This window comes from Pan paniscus, chromosome 4, assembly GCF_029289425.2.
Source record: "Pan paniscus chromosome 4, NHGRI_mPanPan1-v2.0_pri, whole genome shotgun sequence".
Classification (NCBI taxonomy): domain Eukaryota; kingdom Metazoa; phylum Chordata; class Mammalia; order Primates; family Hominidae; genus Pan; species Pan paniscus.
Genome location: NC_073253.2, coordinates 6,880,964 through 6,902,398, shown reverse-complemented (window position 1 = coordinate 6,902,398; position 21,435 = coordinate 6,880,964). Strand labels below are relative to the sequence as shown.

Genomic DNA, 21,435 nt, shown 5'->3' with positions numbered 1-21,435 from the left:
CACAATCTACATTTTCAGGATGACAAGTATGGACAGAAATCTGACTTGGGCACACGGCTCCTTTCCAGGGAGCATCAGGGAGTCAGCCCACCAGACAGACGCATCCCACTTATTTCTCACAAAATCTGCATGAGGCAATGCTGCCATCTCCACCACATGAACCAGGAGGGGTGATGCTCCTGTGCTGCTCTGTCACCACTGGCTGTACGTCACCCCTTGAGGGGTGGCAGTTCCTAGGAGTAGATCTCTGGTCTTCTTCTCTTATTTACAACCTCATTTAAACAAATTAATGTGCATCTATGTTTCCCCCACCGCAGAATTCCTGCAGGCTCATCAATCAGCATTGCTCGGTCAGTCCTTCCTCCTTGGTTCTTGACAAGAGTCTCCCGTGGCCGCCTGCATGGTTCTCCCCAGAATCCCACGGTATCCCCAGTTTTCTCTCCTATTCTTACGAATCCGCAGGGATTTTTCATCACTTAAAGGAGAGTTGTTAGTATCACATCAATTAATTCCATCAAGAAAAGGCAAAAGACCAAAACAGTGTTTTATAAAAGAAATATTGATAAAAAGAGGTTAACCTGATGGTTCTGATATACTTTTTTAAAATGGGAAAGACAGATGCTGCTTAATGCTGGCATTCAGTTCAATATTAAATCAATATACACGTGGGGCATCATTATTATTTGAGTCATCACCAGTGACATTGAATACTTTTTCACAGTTAGAAAAAGGACATGGAAAACCTTCTGGTCTATAGCAAGGGTTTCAAGATTTCTTCCTTCTGATTTTGCCACTGTAATCAGCTTTTATTTTTTTTTCCTAAGCAAAGCAGTTCATACCAAGTTTTATAATACGTTTTGTAAGTCATTTATTGGATCCATACATTTATAGTTGATTTGCTACCTTTTTGGGATTTTAGTATTTCACCCCTACGTAATTTGGCTTCCAATATGAGGTTCTAGAAAGGAATCATGTTGTCTAAATAACATGGTTACTTTATGTTTCTTCCAGGAGACAAGCTCCCTTTATTGCTTAGATTGGAAGAAAACTAGTACTTGTGTTCATCTAAGCTAAATATTTAATTCCATTTATAAGAATCTTAAAATCTGGCTGGGCATAGTGGCTCACACCTATAATCCCAGCACTTTGGGAGGCCAAGGTGGGTGGATCACTTCAGGACAGGGGTTCAAGACCAGGCTGGCCAACATGGTGAAACCCCATCTCTACTGAAAATACAAAAATTAACCAGGTAAGATGGCGCACGCCTGTAATCCCAGCTACTCTGAGGTTGAGGCACAAGAATTGCTTGAGCCTGGGAGGCACACGTTGCCATGAGCCAAGATCACGCCACTGCACTCCAGCCTGGATGACACGCTGCCTCAAAAAAAACAAAAAAACAAACAAAAAAAAACTTAAAATCTTTCTATAAAATATTTTAGATTAACCACTTTTGCTGGTTTGAAAAACCTTTTGTTAGAAATTTGCTGGGCACGGTGGCTCCCACCTGTAATCCCACCACTTTGGGAGGCTGAGGCGGGTGAATCACCTGAGGTCAGGAGTCCAAGACCAGTCTGGCCAACATGATGAAACCCTGTCTTTACTAAAAAAATAAAAAAAATTAGTTGGGCATAGTGGCATGCACCTATAGTCCCAGCTACTCGGGAGGCTGAGGCAGGAGAATCTCTTGAACTCAGGAGGCAGAGGTTGCAGTGAGCCAAGATTGCACCTCTGCACTCCAGCCTGGGCGATAGAGAGACTCTATCTCAAAAAAAAAAATTATTATTATTATTTGCTTATTACTTCATGGTAACTACAGTAGGCATAATTACTTATTTATGTAATTTCATGTCTGTTTCCTCACAAAAACAATAAACTCTAGGCAATAAATATAACACACAAAAGGTAACCTAGATTGTCTTCCAATTGGCATATTTTTTCCTTTTCAAATCCTTCTGTTTAATTGTAAAGAAGTCAAGAGGTCTGTCTACAATTGATTGGTGTTTGGAATCTCTGACCAGCTTCACAGTCACCTCTACGTGATGCGAACCATCTGCGGAGCTACTTTAAATAGGAGGGTTCTTCTGTTGTTGTTCATCATAGAGGTGAGTCCCATGAGACTCTCTGGCAAACATTTAAAATCCATATCTTTAGTTAAAAAGAAAAAAAGAAAGAAATTCCCCTTCCTCTTATTCCTTGTTACCACTTGCGGATGCTCAGCTTGGTGAGGCGGTGGAAATCACCGCTCTGCCATTCACTGCGTCTAGATGTCTTGGGCCAGCTGTGTAACTCTTCTGACCTTTCACATCTTAGGGACATCCTTTCTGCCTCAGAGAACATGGGGAGGCATAAATCATGTGATCTGCACAGGAACTCAAAAGCCTGTTCTTCCTCTTGACAGGTAGGGCAGAAGAAAATAAAGTAGTCAAAAAGCAGGTAAACCAAGAAGATATTTGGGGGTAGTGTACAACAGTTTAGTACCAAAGAATTTAGTCTAGCATTTCATGGAGGCACAGACTCTGGAGCTAGAAAAGGATCTTGAAACGCCTTCTCAGCCAACCCTCCTTTTGTAGAGGAAGGACAGGTGTCTCACTGTAACGATCCTCAGGTATGATGAAACCTTGGAATAAAATTCTAATTCACCAACAAAAAACATGGCTGAGAAATGTGAAAGGGATCTCTCAGCAACAAAGTACTATCCAAGTGTTAGTTTATTTCTATGATTATAAATTAATACACATGGAGAAAAAGCACAATGCAATGTAAGGTCACTTTATGTAGCTTAAGGTGAAGCACTGCAGGGTAGTTTGCAAATCTGACAGACTGACTTCAGACTTTTAGCATGCTACCATTGTAAGCTCCACCTCAGTATGGTTTAATATCTAAATGCTAGGATAGACTAAACAAATATATAGAAGAACCTTTCTTATATATAAGATCCCTGAGTTTTTTTTTTTTTTTTTTTTTTGAGACAGAGTCTCACTCTGTCACCCAGGCTGGAACGCAGTGGCACAATCATGGCTCACTGCAGCCTTGATCTCCTGGCCTCAGGTGATCCTCCCACCTCAGTGCCTCTGAGTAAGCTGGGACCACGGTGCGTGTCACCATGCCCAGCTACGTTTTTGTATTTTTTGTAGAGCTGGAGTTTCGCCATGTTGCCCAGGCTGGTCTTGAACTCCTGGATTCAAGTCATCTGCCCACCTCAGCCTCCCAAAGTGCTAGGATTACAGTGTGAGCCACTGCACCCAGCCAGAGTGTTAATTTTTAATGCTCTTGCAAATATTTTTGATGGCTGTTTTATTTTCATTTTTGCTTAGAACTTAAAAAGTTATAATTAGAGGTTGAAAATGTACATTAATTCACATTAACTGACACAAATAAAAAAATTCAACAACTTCATAAACCTAAAAGTTGATTCAAGTTCATAGAATCACAGAAGCTGCACTGTAGGAAGCTAACCCAGTCTGGGTTTTCCTCATGTCACGGAAGGAACCGCAGGAGATTATGTGGTCAGTGAGTGGCCAAAGGGTCTCAATCTTTAGTCCCTGCTCATTCTGCTACAGCCCACTGCTATTTTTGGGTTCTTGGCTTGACCAGGCACCTGTGCTTCAGCGCCTGCCCGTGCGGGGGAAGGTGCCCAGCACCTGCGTCACCTCCCTGCCCCCAGCTGTGCTGAGACAGCTGGGCTCTCCCATGGGGACTCCGGGGTGCTGCTGCTTTCTCTGTTGTCTTTGTTCTCACAGGAAGCTTGGACTTTCTCATTAGAAACCACTGGGACATCAACATAAAAGCAATGATGTGAACAAGGCGGAGTTCACTGCTGTGGACACTCACCTATTAAAAAACGGGGATCTGTTACCCAGTCATCAGCATACACTGCACAATGGCTCAAGTATCTGCTTTGCAAATAGCCGTTACAGGTACAGAACATAATCGCCATTGTACACGCCAACAGTGGCATAGGCTTTCCTCCTCGCATCAGAAATGGGTAAATTAAGCACCTTAGGAAATAAGAAACAGGCACAATTTTTTAAAAAATTAAAGATAATCATTTCCGTAATCCTATCTTAAATGATTTGGGTTTTAAATCTTACTTTCTTGTACAAATGTCATCCTCAGTAACATTTATACTAATTTATTATATCTAAGCTAAAAGTGGATTTTGATTTTAATTTTATTTTTTGAGACAAGTTCTTGCTGTGTTGCCCAGGCTGCAGTACAGTGGCTTGATCATGGCTCACTGCGGCCTTGAGCTCCAGGGCTTAAGCGATCTTCCTGTCCCAGCCTCTCGAGTAGCTGGGACTACAAGCATGTGCCACCACACTTATTATTATTATTATTTTGTAGAGACCAAGTCTCAATCTGTTGCTCAGGCTGGTCTCAAACTTCAGCCTCAAGTGATCTTCCTGCCTTGTCGTCCCAAAATGTTGGGATTATAGGCGTGAGCCACTGTATCCAGCCAAAAAGCAGATTTTTCAATAAAGCATTACCACGTTTCAATCATGTTTACCACAGTGTACAAACTCCAGATTCTACTTACATGCAATATAAAACAGAATACACTGAATTTGAGAAAACTAGGGGCTTCAAGAGGCTCTCAAGATTTCCACTATCCTAAAACCATTAACTAGTCCTAGTCTAAGTAATAAGATTTGGAACACATCATCACATCATCCATCACCATTGCAATGGCTTCCATTCACTGAGCACTTTCACCTGCTGGCCCCACCCCCAATTCCCCCAGCGACTCCTTGCCCCCAGCTCAGCTAACCAGGCAGAGGCACTCTTATCCACATTTGATAGAGGATAAAATTAAGACTCAGAGTGGTAAAGTAAGTTGCTCAAGGCCACACGCTAGTGAGTGGCTGAGCTTAAATGTAAATCGGGGCAATTGAAAGATCATGTTCATTCTCAGTAAACTATCCCAAGAACAAAAAACCAAACACCGCATATTCTCACTCATAGGTGGGAATTGAACAATGAGATCACATGGACACAGGAAGGGGAACATCACACTCTGGGGCTGTTGTGGGGTGGGGGGAGGGGGGAGGGATAGCATTGGGAGATATACCTAATGCTAGATGACGAGTTAGTGGGTGCAGCACACCAGCATGGCACATGTATACATACGTAACTAACCTGCACAATGTGCACATGTACCCTAAAACTTAAAGTATAATTAAAAAAAAAAAAAGAAAGATCATGTTCTGTTGTACCACACTGGCTTAGGTGCATTTTACTAAAGGTTTAAGGAGTTGAAATGAAAGGACAAGAAATTAGAAAATTATAAAGAGAATGCAAAATGTTATTCTCTGTTTGAATTTTCTTTTTAATATAAGTGTATAACACATTGAAAGAGGGGACATCACTACATATCCTACAGACCTTAAGAGGATAATAAGGAACTCTTTTTTTTTTTTTCAAGACAGGGTCTTGGTCTGTCACTCAGGCTAGAGTGCAGTGGGGCAATCATGGCTTACTGCAGCCTCAACATCCTAGGCTCAAGTGATCCTCCTGCCTCAGCTTCCTGAGTAGCTGGGACCTCAGGCACACACCACCACACCTGGTTAATTTAAAAACTTTTTTTTGTAGAGACAGGGTCTCTCTATGTCTGATCTCTAGTTCTGGTCTTGAACTCCTGGGCTCACGTGATCCACCCAGATAATAAGGAACTATTATGAACAATCTTATACCAATAAATTTAACAACTTGATGAAATAGACAAAGTCCTTGAAAGACACAGATGACCAAAACTGACCCGAGAAGAAAGAAAGACAACATGAATAGCACTGTTACCAATGAAATAAATCCAATTTAGACTTATGAAATTCTAGAAAAGGCAAAATGAGACTCAGGGGAGAGGATTAACCACAAAGATTAACTTTCCCTTTTTGGGCAATATTACTGCTCTCTATATATTAATAGATTGTGAAGGGTGGGCAGGCAAGATGGCTGAATAGGAACAGCTCCGGTCTTGCAGCTCCCAGCGAGATCGACACAGAAGGTGGGTGATTCCTGCATTTCCAACTGAGGTAACTGGCTTATCTCACTGGGACTGGTTGGACAGTGGGTGCAGCCCATGGAGGGTGAGCCAAAGCAGGGTGGGGCATCGCCTCACCCAGGAAGTGCAAGGGGTCAAGGGATTTCCCTTTCCTAGCCAAGGGAAGCCATGAGAGACTGTACCAGGAGGAACGGTGCATTCTGGCCCAGACACTGCGCTTTTCCCATAGTCTTCGCAACCAGCAGACCATTCTCTCCAGTGCCTGGCTCAGTGGGTCCCATGCCGATGGAGCCCAGAAAGCTAAGATCCACTGGCTTGAAATTCTCGCTGCTCCAGAGCAGTTTGAGGTTGACCTGGGATGCTAGAGCTTGGTGGGGGGGAGGGGCATCCACCACTGCTGAGGCTTAAGTAGACAGTTTTACCCTCATAGTGTAAACAAAGCCCCAGGAAGTTCGAACTGGGCAGAGCCAACCGCAGCTCCCTGGGACAGAGCACCTGGGGGAGGGGGTGGCTCTGGGCGCAGCTTCAGCAGACGTCAGCAGTCTCTGCCTGACAGCTCTGAAGAGAGCAGCGGTTCTCCCAGCACACAGTTCGAGCTCTGATAAGGGACAACCTCCTCAAGTGGGTCCCTGACCCCCTGTGTATCCACACTGGAAGACTCCTCCCAGTAGGGGCCGACAGACACCTCATACTGGAGAGCTCTGGCTGGCATCTGGCGGGTGCCCCTCTGGGATGAAGCTTCCAGAGGTAGGAACAGGCAGCAATGTTTGTTGTTCTGCAGCCTCCACTGGTGATACCCAGGCAAACAGGGTCTGGAGCGGACCTCCAGCAAACTCAGGCAGACCTGCAGCAGAGGGGCCTGTTAGAAGGAAAACTAACAAACAGAAAAAAAATAGTATCGATATCACCAACATCAAAGACCAACGGCAGATAAATCCACAAAGATGGGGAAAAACCAGTGCAAAAAGGCTGAAAATTCAAAAAGCCAGAATGCCTCTTCTCCTCCAAAGGATCACAACTCCTTGCCAGCAAGGGAACAAAACTGGATAGAGAATTAGTTTGACGAATTGACAGAAGTAGGCTTCAGAAGGTGGGTAATAACAAACTCCTCTGAGCCAAAGGAGCATGTTCTAACCCAATGCAAGGAAGATAAGAACCTGGAAAAAAGGTTAGAGGAATTGCTAACTAGAATAACCTGCTTAGAGAAGAACATAAATGACCTGATGCAGCTGAAAAACACAGCACAAGAACTTCGTGAAGCATACACAAGTATCAATAGCCAAATCAATCAAGTGGCAAAAGGATATCAGTCATTGAAGATCAACTCAATGAAATAAAGGGAGAAGACTTAGAGTGAAAAGAAACAAAGCCTCCAAGAAATATGGGACTATGTGAAAAGACCAAATCTACGTTTGACTCTTGTACCTGAAAGTGACGGGGAGAATGGAACCAAGTTGGAAAACACTCTTCAGGATATTATCCAGGAGAACTTCCCCAACCTAGCAAGGCAGGCCAACATTCAAATTCAGGAAATACAAAGAACACCACAAAGATACTCCTCGAGGAGAGCAACCCCAAGACACATAATTGTCAGATTCACCAAGGTTGAAATGAAGGAAAAAATGTTAAGGGCAGCCAGAGAGAAAGGGCTGGTTACCCATAAAGGGAAGCCCATCAGACTAACAGCAGATCTCTTGGCTTCCCTACAAGCCAGAAGAGAGTGGGGGCTAATATTCAACATTCTGAAAGAAAAGAATTTTCTTTTCTTTCATATCTGGAATTTCATATCCAGCCAAACTAAGCTTCATAAGTGAAGGAGAAATAAAATCATTTACAGACAAGCAAATGCTGAGAGATTTTGTCACCATGAGGACTGCCTTACAAGAGCTCCTGAAGGAAGCACTAAACATGGAAAGGAACAACCGGTACCAGCCACTGCAAAAATATACCAAATTGTAAAGATCATCGACACTATGAAGAAATTGCATAAACTAACGGGCAAAATAACCAGCTAGCATCATAATGAAAGGATCAGATTCACAGATAACAATACTAACCTTAAATGTAAACAGGCTAAATGCCCCAATTAAAAGACACAGACTGGCAAATTGGATAAAGAGACAAGACCCATCGGTGTGCTGTATTCAGGAGACCCATCTCATGTGCAAAGACACACATAGGCTCAAAATAAAGGGATGGAGGAATATTTACCAAGCAAATGGAAAGCAAAAAGCAGGGGTTGCAATCCTAGTCTCTGAGAAAACAGATTTTAAACCAAAAAGGTCAAAAGAGACAAAGAAGGGCATAATGGTAAAGAGATCAATGCAACAAGCAGAGGTAACTATCCTAGATATATATGCACCCAATACAGGAGCACCCAGATTCATAAAGCAAGTTCTTAAAGACCTACAAAGAGACTTAGACTCCCACACAATAATAGTGGGAGACTTTAACACCCCACTGTCAATATTAGACAGATCAATGAGACAGAAAATTAACAAGGATATCCAGGACTTGAACTCAGCTCTGGATCAAGCGGACCTAGTAGACATCTACAGAACTCTCCACCCCAAATCAACAGAATATACATTCTTCTCAGCACCACATCACACTTATTCTAAAATTGACCACATAGTTGGAAGTAAAACACTCCTCAACAAATGCAAAAGAATGGAAATCATAACAAACAGTCTCTTATATCACAGTGCAATCAAATTAGAACTCAAGATTAAGAAAATCACTCAAAACCACACAACTACATGGAAACTGAACAACCTGCTCCTGAATGACTACTGGATAAATAACAAAATGAAAGCAGAAATAAAGATGTTCTTTAAAACCAATAAGAACAAAGATACAACACACCAGAATCTTTGGGACACATTTAAAGCAGTGTGTAGAGGGAAATTTATAGCACTAAATGCCCGCAAGAGAAAGCAGGAAAGATCTAAAATCGACACCCTAACACACAATTAAAAGAACTAGAGAAGCAAGAACAAACAAATTCAAAAGCTAACAGAAGATAAGAAATAACTAAGATCAGAGCAGAACTGAAGGAGAGACAGACACGAAAAACCCTTCAAAAAAATCAATGAATCTAGGAGCTGGTTTTTTGAAAAGATCAACAAAATAGATAGACTGCTAGCCAGACTAATAAAGAAGAAAAGAGAGAAGAATCAAATAGACGCAATAAAAAATGATAAAGAGGATATCACCACCGGTCCCACAGAAATACAAACTACCATCAGAGAATACTATAAACACCTCTATGCAAATAAACTAGAAAAATCTAGAAGAAATAAATAAATTCCTGGACACATACACCCTCCCAAGATTAAACCAGGAAGAAGTCGAATCCCTGAATACACCAATAACAAATTCTGAAATTGAGGCAGTAATTAATAGCCTACCAACCAAATTCCTCAAGGATCTAGAACTAGAAATACCATTTGCCCCAGCAATCCCATTACTGGATATATACCCAAAGGATTATAAATCATTCTACCATAAAGACACATGTACACATATATTTATTGTGGCACTGTTCACAATAGCAAAGACTTGGAACCAACACAAATGCCCATCAATGATAGTCTGGATAAAGAAAATGTGGCACATATACACCATGGAATACTATGCATCCATAAAAAAGGATGAGTTCATATCCTTTGCAGGGACATGGATGATGCTGGAAACTATCATTCTCAGCAAACTAACACAAGAACAGAAAACAAAATACTGCATGTTTTCACTCATAAGTGGGAGTTGAACAATGAGAACACATGGACACAGGGAGGGGAACATCACACACTGGGGCCTGTTGTGGGGTGGGGGATCGGGGGAAGGACAGCATTAGGAGAAATACCTAATGCAGATCACGGGTTAATGGGTGCAGCAAACCACCATGGCATGTGTATACCTATGTAACAAACCTGCACGTTCTGCACATATACCCTAGAACTTCAAGTATAATAATAAAAAAAAATAAAAAAAAATAGATTGTGAAACTGAATTTAGACTTATGAAATCCAGACAAGGCAAAAATAGAGTCAGGGTGGAGACTGGCTGCAAAGACACAAAGGGAGCTTTTTAGAGGAATACAACTGTTCTACCTCTTGATTTGCGGTGATGATTACACAACTATATGCAATCACCAAAATTCATCAAGCTACAGACTTTTTTTTTTTTTTGAGATGGAGTTTCGCTCTTGTGGTCCAGGCTGGAGTGCAGTGGCGTGATCTCGGCTCACCGCAACCTCCACCTCCCGGGTTGAAGCGATTCTCCTGCCTCAGCCTCCCGAGTAGCTGGGATTACAGGCATGTGTTACCACACCCAGCTAATTTTGTATTTTTAGTAGAGACGGGGTTTCTCCATGTTGGTCAGGCTGTTCTCGAACTCCTGACCTCAGGTGATCCACCCGCCTCTACCTCCCAAAGTGTTGGGATTACAGGACTGAGCCACCGTGACCAGCCCAAATTACAGACTTAAAATGGGTGAATTTCATTATTTGTAAATTATACCTTAATAGAGCAGGAAAAACTGTAAAGCTTGTTATTTGTTTCCATTCTGACCATTTGCGCCAGGGTAAAGTCATAATTAGTCATTAGTTATGGTTATGAACGTTGACAGTAATCACATAATAGTAGTGTCATGCTGGCTGTGCATCCTCAAGCCACTCTCTCCCTAGCACTCCCACTTAACTCCTGGGGAAGACATTCACATGAGTCAAAAGCAGCCTCCAAGGTTCTCATCTCATTCAGGCCAGGACCCCTAGGAAGACTTCATACTGATTTACAGCAAAGCACGTGTTGGCCAGTAAGTGTGCATTCAGATGTTGTGTCATCAGTGAGGTGGGTATTCTCCTGGAAGCTGTAGTGTTGCCAAGCAATGAATAAGAACAATGAATCCCAGCAATTTCTCTCTGCGTCTTGGAATCATGATTCAGATCCAGGCAGACAATGGGTACCATGGGCTAGCATTTGGGATGTAGGCACACTGCAAGTGCTTGCATACCAACATTTCCTGTGGAACAAGCAGAATTTGGTTTTGACAGAGGTAAGTGTGGGCTTCTTGGACTGTCATAGGCTCCCTTAAAAACAGGAGGCAATCTTGACTTGTGATCAGACATCCTTCCTGCCTCGGCCCATTTGTCAACCAGAACAGGAGGCCTTGTGTTAGACCCGGATGGACAGAATTAATGGCAGAAGACAGAGTGGCTCTCACTCTACCCCTCAGTGTACCAAGCTGAGAAGTACCAAGAGCAAGCAGCCCACTTCTGAAGTCAGCTTAGGAGATTCTCAATGCGGCAAAGAGCAAAAGGGACACCGGTATGAGAAAGTTGAGAGAAAACTTCCCTGACAGTTACGGCCTCAAGTTATTTCCCACTAGGCAAACTGCAGGATAGAGGTGAGAAAGTGTTCAAATTCTAAGTTTGAGGAAATACAGAAAAAAAGAGCAAGACATAAAAGGGGAATATAAGGCCTAGATTTGGTTTAGAAAGATGTCTATTAAAATAGAAAGGACTCGGTTCATAAGAGGTCGGGCCTCTGGACCTGAAAAAAATCCATCCTAAATTCAATACTGGATAACAGGAAGGCAAGGTGAAAAACAGGAAGGGAAAATATTAGCAAGCTTGAAATACACAGAATTGAAAATGGCTTAAGACACTTCTGCATTGGATGTCACCCATTTAAACAATGGACAAATGCAGTGTGAGAGAAGCAACTCCCAGGAAACATTCTGCGTATGTGGTGGACGTTCCCTCTGGCATATGAGAATCACATCCAGCGAACCTTGATCCATTTCTCCCAATTTTCTTCTAAGTTGTGGGTTGAATTCTGACCTGAAAAACGTCAGCTGGCAATGACACTAGAACTGTGTCAAAAGAATATAATAGAAGATAATATTATCAGACTCTGCACTCATCAGCCTATTCCCAACTCACAGATAAGCACTGGTCAGAAAAACTAGAACATTTAAGGCACGGAGGCCAAGGCAGCAGGATTTCTTCACAAAACAAAGGAAAATGAGGCTGCAACCAAAGTAGGTTATCAGGCGGCTCACTGGTTAGTGAAGCAAGGAAAGCTGCACATCAATGGTGAGTTAATCAACAGCAGCAACCAAAGAGGCGTGTCCAGAGAATACACACTTGTTTCTCACAATTAGCCTTTTGGGGAGAACACTTGCTAGAGGAGTTAAGGACACTGGGAGCACCCTCAACAGTCTATTTAAGCAAGGCAGGACCAGATGCAGTGGCTCATGCCTGTAATCCCAGCACTTCGGGAGGCCAAGGCAGGTAGATGGCTGTGACTAGCCTGGGCAACATGGCGAAACCCCCTCTGTACAAAAAATATGAAAATTAGCTGGGTGTGGTGGTACATGCCTGTAGTCCTAGCTACTTGGGAGACTGAGGTGGGAGGATCATCGGAGCCTGGGAGGTGGAGGCTGCAATGAGCTGAGGATCATGCCGCTGCACTCCAGCTTGGGTGACAGAGTGAGATCCTGTCTCAAAATAATAATTAAAAAAAAAAAAAGCAAGGCAGATGATGAGCAGTCTTTGTCGGCTTTGGGTGAGTCTACGGATGTTACTGATATGGCTCAGTTGTTTATTTGAGGCGTTCACGTCAAGGCTGAAGTGAATGAAGGGTTAGGCTCTTTAGATAGTCTGTGTAGAACAACTACCGGTGAGAATATTTTCAAAGATGTTGAGAAAACACGAATTTAGTAGAATCCAAAGTGGAATCTGCTAAGCTGTTGCAAATGATGGTGATAAAAATGTATGGGACAAAAAAACAAACAAACAAACAAATTACAAACTTACAAAGCTTGTAAAAATGTAAGGTGTTTCATGCTATTCTTTGTATCAGCAGGTCTTTTGCAGAAAATCTATTGTGTGTGATTAAGCCCATAGTGTCAACAGCGAATGACAATCCCTCTCATGGACTCAACCATCATCAGTTCTCTAACTTTTTGTCACAAATAAGCTGACTATGCCGATTTGTCCCACGTAAATACACCAGTTTGATGGCTTAATAAACTTTCATCACATTATTTTGAGCTCAGAGCTGAGACTGAAACTTTTCTGAGCAAGAACTGCCCTCAACACCATTATTGAGTTCTGAAGGGCTTAAGTAGCTTTTACTGCAGACTTGATAATAAATTCAACCTAAAGCTGCAAGGCAAAACAGCACTCATGTGCAAAACTCATACTGTGTTAAAGTCATTTTGATGACAACTGACATTGTTCCAATCACAAGTCATATCAAACTGAGTTCTGTACTTTCCATGCTATTAAAATTAAAAGAAGTGAGCTCTCCATGCTCACATAAGTTTGCAGTGGATATAAATTCTAAGTTTAAATACAGTGTGTTTGTGAACCTGGATTTCCATATTTCAAAATCCATTTAGCTGTGCAGTGGAAGAGTTGCCATCTAATCTTCCATAGGAAGATATGAATCTGTAACGTAATACCATATGGAAAGGCAAAGATCAAGAGAAGAATCTAACAGGATTCCATGAGTGCCTTCCAAGTGATGATCATGCTCAATTAAAATCATATACATGTGGACTGATGTCAACGCTTCCATTTATAGAGATAAAATACGTAAAATCTCATGACAGATCAACACTAAGAGAGGAACATTTACAATAGATGTTGATAATAGGAAACACTAACTTTGAATCCCAATAAGTGAAATGTTATCCCTCACCAAGGAAAGAATTCTATTCTTCTCATTAGACATATATTACAAAAAATGCACTAAGATAATATATTTTGAATTTACCACTGAAACTTTTGTGAAAATGTGTTTTCTCTCATCATAAATACCTACCCAGTATCTTGGCCCACAAAGCCTAAGATATGCACTACCTGGCTCTTTCCAGAAAAGCCTGCTGACAATTAGTCTGAATTAGCACAAGTGTGTTATATTTTGGAGACATCAACTTGACATCAACTTGCTCAGGGCACTGGTGCTACATGGCTGCAGCTGCTGCGGTCTAGGTTTGGCCGTGCTCTGGGAGTGAGGACGTGCTTCTGCGTAGCTGCATTTTTGAATGACTTCTGCTGTAGCACATGCCCTGGATAAGACATTCACAAAGAACCTCAGGATAAGATTTGTCCCTCTTTTTTGTCTCATGTGAATGTCTGAGAACTGCAAGGACTGGAAACCGAGCCTTACAAAGATCGACACCAGTCTCTTCTGGTGTTCTCTGATTCCTGCCCTGGAAGGGGACACCAGTAACTCTGATGCCTATAGGCCTGTCATAAAACCGCTGAAGTCAACAGAGTGGTGGACAGGGGAGAGGAGGGGAATGCTGCCTCTGCCTCCAGCTGCTAGGAGAAGGTGAGATCTTCTTCCTGACTTCCCTCCCTCTAGAGAGCTCTGACTTGGACCTAGGCACTCTGCTCCAAGGAAGCGCTCTGCCCCTCTCAGCATCTCCTGGAAGGCTTTTCTTCTTGCGGGCCATTCCCTTTAGCTTTACTCAGTTTATTTCCTTGGAAATCCATTGTTGTCGGCGAAGATTTTCCTTTGACTGTGGCCAATTTGGAACTCGCGTGGGGTGGGGTCGGGAAGAAGGTGTCTGGGCATGGCTTTTACCTGAGTCTTTGTTTAGACTCTAGAGGGAAGACAGCACTTGAGAGAGTGCAGCGGACCCCAGGCATAAATGACAGGGTCCTACTTAGGGCCATGGGGCCAATTTCAGATAGCAAGGAAGGTGGGTGCACCTGCCTGGACATAAATTACTCACAGCACATCAGTCTGCGGCCCAGACTACCCCAGTTAGGACAGGCATGGGCACTCACAGCCCCTTCTCCTACACCATCCCATTCGCACCCAAAATCACCCTTCCATAGAGGAACAATGGGAAACAACTATTCCCTCTCTTTGAGAAAATAAAGGATTGAACAAGAAGGTGACAGTCCCTTAAGATGGAAACCATTTTTAAGAGAAACTATGAAGCACTTGGATTAAAAAGGACATTAAGTAATGTGTCATATATCTGTTTTCTGTTCTGATTACAAGCTAACGAATACAAAACAGTCAGGTCTGGGAAGCTACACAGAGATTCTGTTTGCTGATTAATCAGAGTAAATGTAAGATTAAATCTGACACTTCATTCTCTGTCATGTTACAATTTTCCTATTTTATCTTATTTCTTTCCAGGCAAAGAACAAGGCTTTGGCCTGGTGTGGTGGTAATCCCACCACTTTGGGAGGCCAAGGAAGGAGGACTGTTTGAGCCCAGGAGTTCCGAGACCAGCCCAGGCAACACTGGGAGACCCCATCTCAATTGAAAAAAAAAAAAAAGAATAAGACTTGCTTTTCATCAAGTTGTTTTTATAACCCATGAAAACTGCAAACCTTGGTGTCTGTGAGGCCACCAGGAATGGGAGACATGTTTGGTGATGGAGCTGAACTGAGAGTATTAATGAGCCAGAATTTATTTGGTGCTTTAATGGCCAGGATGATTTGCAGTTGCCTTTTGGTTGAGTTTACAAGCTTAGATATAATATAAAAGTGCATCTTATAGTTCCTTATCAAAGTGTTTCTAATAATTCCTAATCCTATACTAAATGCCCTTTTTTTACACTGCAAAACTGTGACTATTATCCCTATTTTACAGATCAGAACGTGGAAGCTCACAGGAATATGGTGACATGGCCAGAGAACATCACAGTGGCAGGACTGGCTGGCAATGTCCCTTTTCCCAGGTGCTCCAGCCACCACACCATGAGGACCTGTTGAGACATGGGAATGTCTGGCCCAAGCATATGAAATCCTCACTGTCAGTCATTTTCATTAAGTGTTTCTATTAAGTCAGAAGAAATACTTACCAACTGCTAAAAGTAGGTTACAAGATGTTGTATGTGTTTGTATGTGTGTATCTCTACTGCTTAGAAAAACACTTATTAAAAACAATGAAAGATATGGGAAAAAGATAATACCACAATATCGTCAGTTTTATCTCTAAGATGAAATTACAGGCAACTTTTCTTTCTTTCCTTGAATTATTTTCTAAGTTTTCTACAACAAGCATGTATTTCACCTGTAAGTTTGTTCACATACAATATTGACAAGTATCTTAAGTCCTGGCACCTAACATTCAGAACAGACAGAATGAGAGACATGGAAAAATTCAATTTCCTGGGCTAAATTCAATTTCCTAAAAAGGCTTGGAGAAAATCAGGCAAAATTAATAAACAAGCAAACACAGATTATCCATCTAAGGAAAAAGAAAGTGCCCTATAAGCACCCAGGAAGAAAAATGGATTATTGAAAAGAACAAAATCATCGGGGCTGCCTCCATCTCCATTCTTACTGTCCGCGAGGGCTGTGGGGTGGCACCCACACAAGGGCACTGAGAACTCCGAGCTTCTCAAACATCTGCTCCTAAGCAGCACTTGAGTGATTTCTCCAGCTATTCAAACCGGCAGAATTACCCATACAGTATAAGCCCAAGTAACTGGTAAATAACTGTTCATACTCATATGCTCGATGGGATCTGCTCCAAAGGGGAAAGACTCAAAGTATAGCACAGTATGCATTCCAGAGGATGAAAATGCAAGCAACTACTTGGAATGACTATTCTTTAAAGCGTTTAAAGTAAGATGTTTGGGTTTTGTCGTCTTGCAAGCAAGTTCTATGCCTGTTTAATTCACATAGGGAACTAAAGAAGTATGTCTTGAAATATTTTCCCAACAAACTGGAATAATAATCCCTTGGTTTACTTATAACAACAAGGCATTTATTCAGCAAATGATTTGACTCTCAAAGCAACTGGACGTCATCTTTCAGGACAACCTATAATGTTGTACCCCCAAGTTTGGGAACAATGAAATAGAGAATTTGGTTATATGGGAGTAATTTAGGCCATGGTGGATTTAATAATTTTTAAATGTTTAAAACTGAGAGTGGTTAATTTTAATGATCGACTTTATTGCTTTTTTCCCCTAACAACTTGAGACCATTGAAATCTATGGCACTTCCTAGATTTGGGTCTGTTCCTTTCGCCTAGCCTTTCCTTCTGTAAAAGACTTTTGAAATGATGGCCAAATTGCACAGCTGCCAACAAAGCATGCTTAAAATAAGTGCTTGGCTATCATTATTTCACTTTTCATCATCCTACACTTTTGAATAGAAGTTTTTCTTTTCTCAGATTATTCCAATCTATGAGGCAAGGGCCAAGGATTCAGTATGCCCTTATGAAAACAAATTAATTAGAAGGCCATTAGGCTGAGATGGTGTCTTGTGTCTTACATAAGCACATGGAAACCCAACAGTGGAAGGAAACTTAAAGCAATCAGAAACTGCCAAGTGACTTCTAATGAGAGATTGTGCCAAGCAGAAACCACCCACTAACCTCCGGAACTTTCCACTCTGACCAATCAAATGCTTCCTTTGTCTTGCTTGTGCAAACACGTCTTACAAAATCGCTTTCCCACACACCTTCTAGGTGGAGCTCATACTGCTTGTGGTTTGGTGCTGATTCATGAATTGGTCTGCTCCAAAAAACGCTATGACTTCTTTTTAAGATGGAGTTTAGCGCTTGTTGCCCAGGCTGGACTGCACCTCCACCTCTGGGTTCAAGCGATTCTCCTGCCTCAGCCTCCCAAGTAGCTGGGATTACAGGCATGCGCCACCACACCCAGCTAAATTTTGTATTTTTAGTAGAGACAGGGTTTCAGCATGTTGGTCAGGACGGTCTTGAACTCCTGACCTCGTGTGATCCACCTTCCTCGGCCTCCCAGCGTGCTGGGATTACAGGCATGAGCCACTGCGCCCAGCCTAAAAAACTGAAAATGTCCTTTGCCCTCCTGGGGGAACTGGTTAGGACCACAGCTCGTCCTGCGTCACGGCTATCCCCCCACCCCAGCCTTGTCCCCTTCCAGGCAGCCTGTCCTTCCCTCCCTGGTGTTTGTGTCCAAAAGACCCCATAGATTCTCCATAACCTGTCTTTTACTCCTCAACTCAAAGGGAATGTCTTGTCACTATATCCCCAGCACAGCGCCCGGTCCAGAAATCCTCACTGGCACGTAAGTCTTCCCTAAGTGTTTGCTGAATAAATACATGAAAGCGCACCATTCCCTCTATCCCTTCCTTCACCTTTCCTCCCTCCTTGACCTCACTGTCCTGTACTCATTGTTCCCAGAACTGTCAGTTGCTCTAGGAAGATCTGTAGCTCTGCTGCTGCCTTCAGGCCTCATGGACTGTGGAAAGTCCCTGGACCTGGCTCTGGTCCTTGCCACTCCCAAAAGAGGCTCTAGCTCCCCAAGGCAGGGCCCAACCTCACTCCAGCGAAACCTCACAGGTCAGCACAGGGCCTGTGTGCACACCTGTCAGGTTGTGTAAGGTGCTACTGGCTCTGCCTGGCCAGCGCCTCCTCAGGCTCGCTTTTCTCCTGCCTTTCATAAGAGTCATCCTTGTACCCACAGCCTCCTCTCACCGGGTGTGGTGTTCTCCGTTCTCTGCAGGGCCCTGTGCAAATAAAGGGCTCCAGGACGCTTCCAGGGGCTGCTGGGATGGTTTGTGTTCAGTGCTAAATGCTGTTTCCACTCTGGTTCTCTTCCAAGTGCTCATGACTTAGATCAAGTGACTGTTTAATAAATTAGTTGCTTGGGTAGAATGGAAAATGTTTATCTTTTCTATTTGGAAAACGTAAATGTCCCCAAACCACATAGACTATGTACACAATAACATGTACAACTCAAAAAAAAAAAAAATAGCCTAGCAATTAAAAAAAAAAAACTATCCCTGACCCAGTCAATCCTCTTGGAGCAGCTTTTAAACTATTAGTATAGGAAGTGGGCTTTCATCCCAGCAGCTCCTTATCCAACAGCCTCAGGGAAGACAGCAGCATGCTGTGCCTCCGTGTTCTACTCTGTATGAATGAGCTGTTCAAGTTCTATCATTCAAGGTGACTCTGGCCCTTTGGGAGGCTGCATTCATTTTTCTGCTTGAGTGAATGTAGGTACAATGAAACATGATGTCTCAAGTTAAAAAGCTTCCACTTGGGATGTCAGGCAAAACTTTGTAAAGTGTTCCCTTGATTTCCAACAACACAGTTTTGCTGGCACATGAGGCTGGCAGCAGTGCACATGAATGACACACAGAGTACATGTCTGGATGTGCATTCACAGCAATGCAAAATAGTGCTAGGTATTGTGTACTGAGCACTCAGATGCGCCAGCACCATGCAAGCATTCTAGGGAGTTGCCTTTGCTCTAAATTCATGTGATCCCACAGGGGGGTTCCATCACCATGCCCATTCTACAGGTGGGGAAACCTTGCTGCGGGGCAGCTTAGTAACTCATCCGGGGTCATGAGTGATGGGACTAGGATAGCACCGAATACTCTGACCTGAGATTGCTTTTAGCCAGAAAGAAACAGACATACAGCTTCTGGTATATTTATGGAAAAGTATATACAAACAGCAAAGTCGGACTAATATTCAAATTGTAGCAATGGTTGATCCCATTCCAAAAAAAAAAATAAAGCAATGGTAAAGAGTTTCAGGCACACAGTACTCACTAAGCCTCTGATGAATGTTGACTCGCCCTTGTTTAAAGTGCAAGTCATCAAAGCACACTGAGGACACAGACTGCACCAGTTACAGGGTAAGGTGCTGGTTTTCAGGGAACTCAGGTACCAAAAACTGTGCTGGGTACAACACTGGTTCCAAGTAGTGGAGCTGTGTACTTTCTCTTCGCTGGAATGCATGACACCAGGAGAAAGAAGAGAGGCTTATAAACACACACTGAGTTCTTCCTGTCTCTCTGGGAAGTGAGTGTTTTAAGGTGGGACCCCAAATCAGAAAGGTTGGGTAAACTGCCCATAGTCACACAGCCAGTGAGTTCAACTTCCTTGGGTGTAGAGACATCCTTTTTAACTGTGAAGCTTTCCAGAGCCTGAATGAAAACGTTTAAAATTTAATTTTGAACTTTCGACCTGTCGTTTGCTTTGGCTGTGTAAAAGCCAAAAGATATGACCTGGAGAGAACCCCAACTTATTAGAAGGCTTGAAGATTTCAGACACAGCCAGTTTTCAAATATTCAAAAAAAAACAAAAACCTTTAAAGATTTAGAAGTCATCTTTAAGACTTCGTTTGTTTAAGGTTTAAGGTTGCTGGCTTTCCACCCCCACAATCCTGGGGTCCCTTGCATAAGGTGGACATGAAAGTCTCTGAAAGTGATCAAGCCTATAAGGAGAAACTGCTAGGCAGTTTTAGGACACCAGGTTTCCAGTTGCAGCTGATCACTTGGCTGGGAGAAAACAGCTCCACCATCACCAAAGATGCCAAAAGGGGAACCGGCAGAAAGGAGTAGAAACCAGTGGCTCTCAAGACTGACCATCAGCATTAGACTCTCGGCCAACCCCCTCCCCCCCGCCCCCACAGTCGTGATCTAAGGGAACAAAATCTAGTCTTCATTTTTATTTTACATTTTTACTTTTTAACTCTTTATTTTTATATATTTAATTTTGAGACAGAGTCTCGCTCTGTCACCCAGGCTGGAGGGCAGTGGCAAGATCTCGGCTCACTGTAACCTCCGCCTCTCGGGTTCAAGCGATTCTTCCATCTCAGACTCCCGAGTAACTGGGATTACAGACAGGCGCCACCGCGCCCGGCTAAGGAAACCAAACCTAGGACCACTGAGTGGCTCTTTCCAGATCAGTTTCATCATGTTTTTTTCCATCACTCCCTTCCAGTCCTTTGTTTCCCGCCCTTTCCAGACGAATCCCTTCTGGTTTCCAAACTCCCGGGGCCGGGGGACTCGGGGAAGGGCACCCGTGCAGATGGGGGACGCCCCGGGGGATCTGGCAGGGAGAGGGCATCTGGGTGGGGGAGGCTTCGGGGAGAGGGCACCGGGCAGTGAGGGGAGGGTCGGAGAGGACGCCGGGCCGGGAGTAGGGTAGGGGGCCGGGGGCCGGGGACGTTACCGATGCCCGTAGTGGACGAGGAACATGGCCAGGAGGATGCAGTTGGGCGCGCTGCGGAGACGCGGGGCGGACTCGCTGGCGTACTGGTAGAGCGGCAGGGCCAGCGAGGGCAGCTCCTGCACCACCCAGGCGGCCCGCGCCGGCACTCGGAGCCTGTGGCTGGGCAGCGCGTGGCGGCCGTACACTGAGTTCGTCTGACGATTCCGCGCGAAGACCGCGCAGCCCACGGCGCACTGCAGGTAGGCGAGCGCGGCCAGCAGGCGCTCCTCCGCCACCCCCGTCGCCGTTGCCATCGCCAGGGCTGGGCAGCGTGCTCCATGCCCCAGAGGCCGCGGCGGGCAACATATAGGGCGGCGGCGCGGTGGCAGGAGGGGCGGCTACCGGAGGGGCGGCTACCGGAGTCCCGCACTGCCGGGACACCGCAGAAAGGGTTCTCAAGTCAGGCTTCTCCGGGGTAGCCGGGGCTGTGGGTGCGGCCCCGGGGGCGGGGCGAGCACTT

The 21,435-nt window shown here is 43.8% G+C and overlaps 1 protein-coding gene across 2 annotated transcripts in view; it reads right to left on the bottom strand.

Moving 5' to 3' along the window:
- The window catches only part of SRD5A1 (steroid 5 alpha-reductase 1), a 35,248-nt gene extending 13,822 nt beyond the window's left edge, over nt 1-21,426 (bottom strand). The window contains exons 1-2 of one of the 2 annotated variants that reach the window (XM_003807966.5): nt 20,937-21,273; nt 3,832-3,998 (exon numbers count right to left, since the gene is read on the bottom strand). In XM_003807966.5, the coding sequence (XP_003808014.1) occupies nt 3,832-3,998; nt 20,937-21,229 (460 nt within the window). In that variant the 5' untranslated portion in view covers nt 21,230-21,273. Of the gene's footprint in view, nt 1-3,831; nt 3,999-20,936 lie in introns of both variants that reach the window. The other variant, XM_024928772.4, reaches the window with a different exon arrangement.
- Nucleotides 21,427-21,435: the final 9 nt, after the last annotated feature.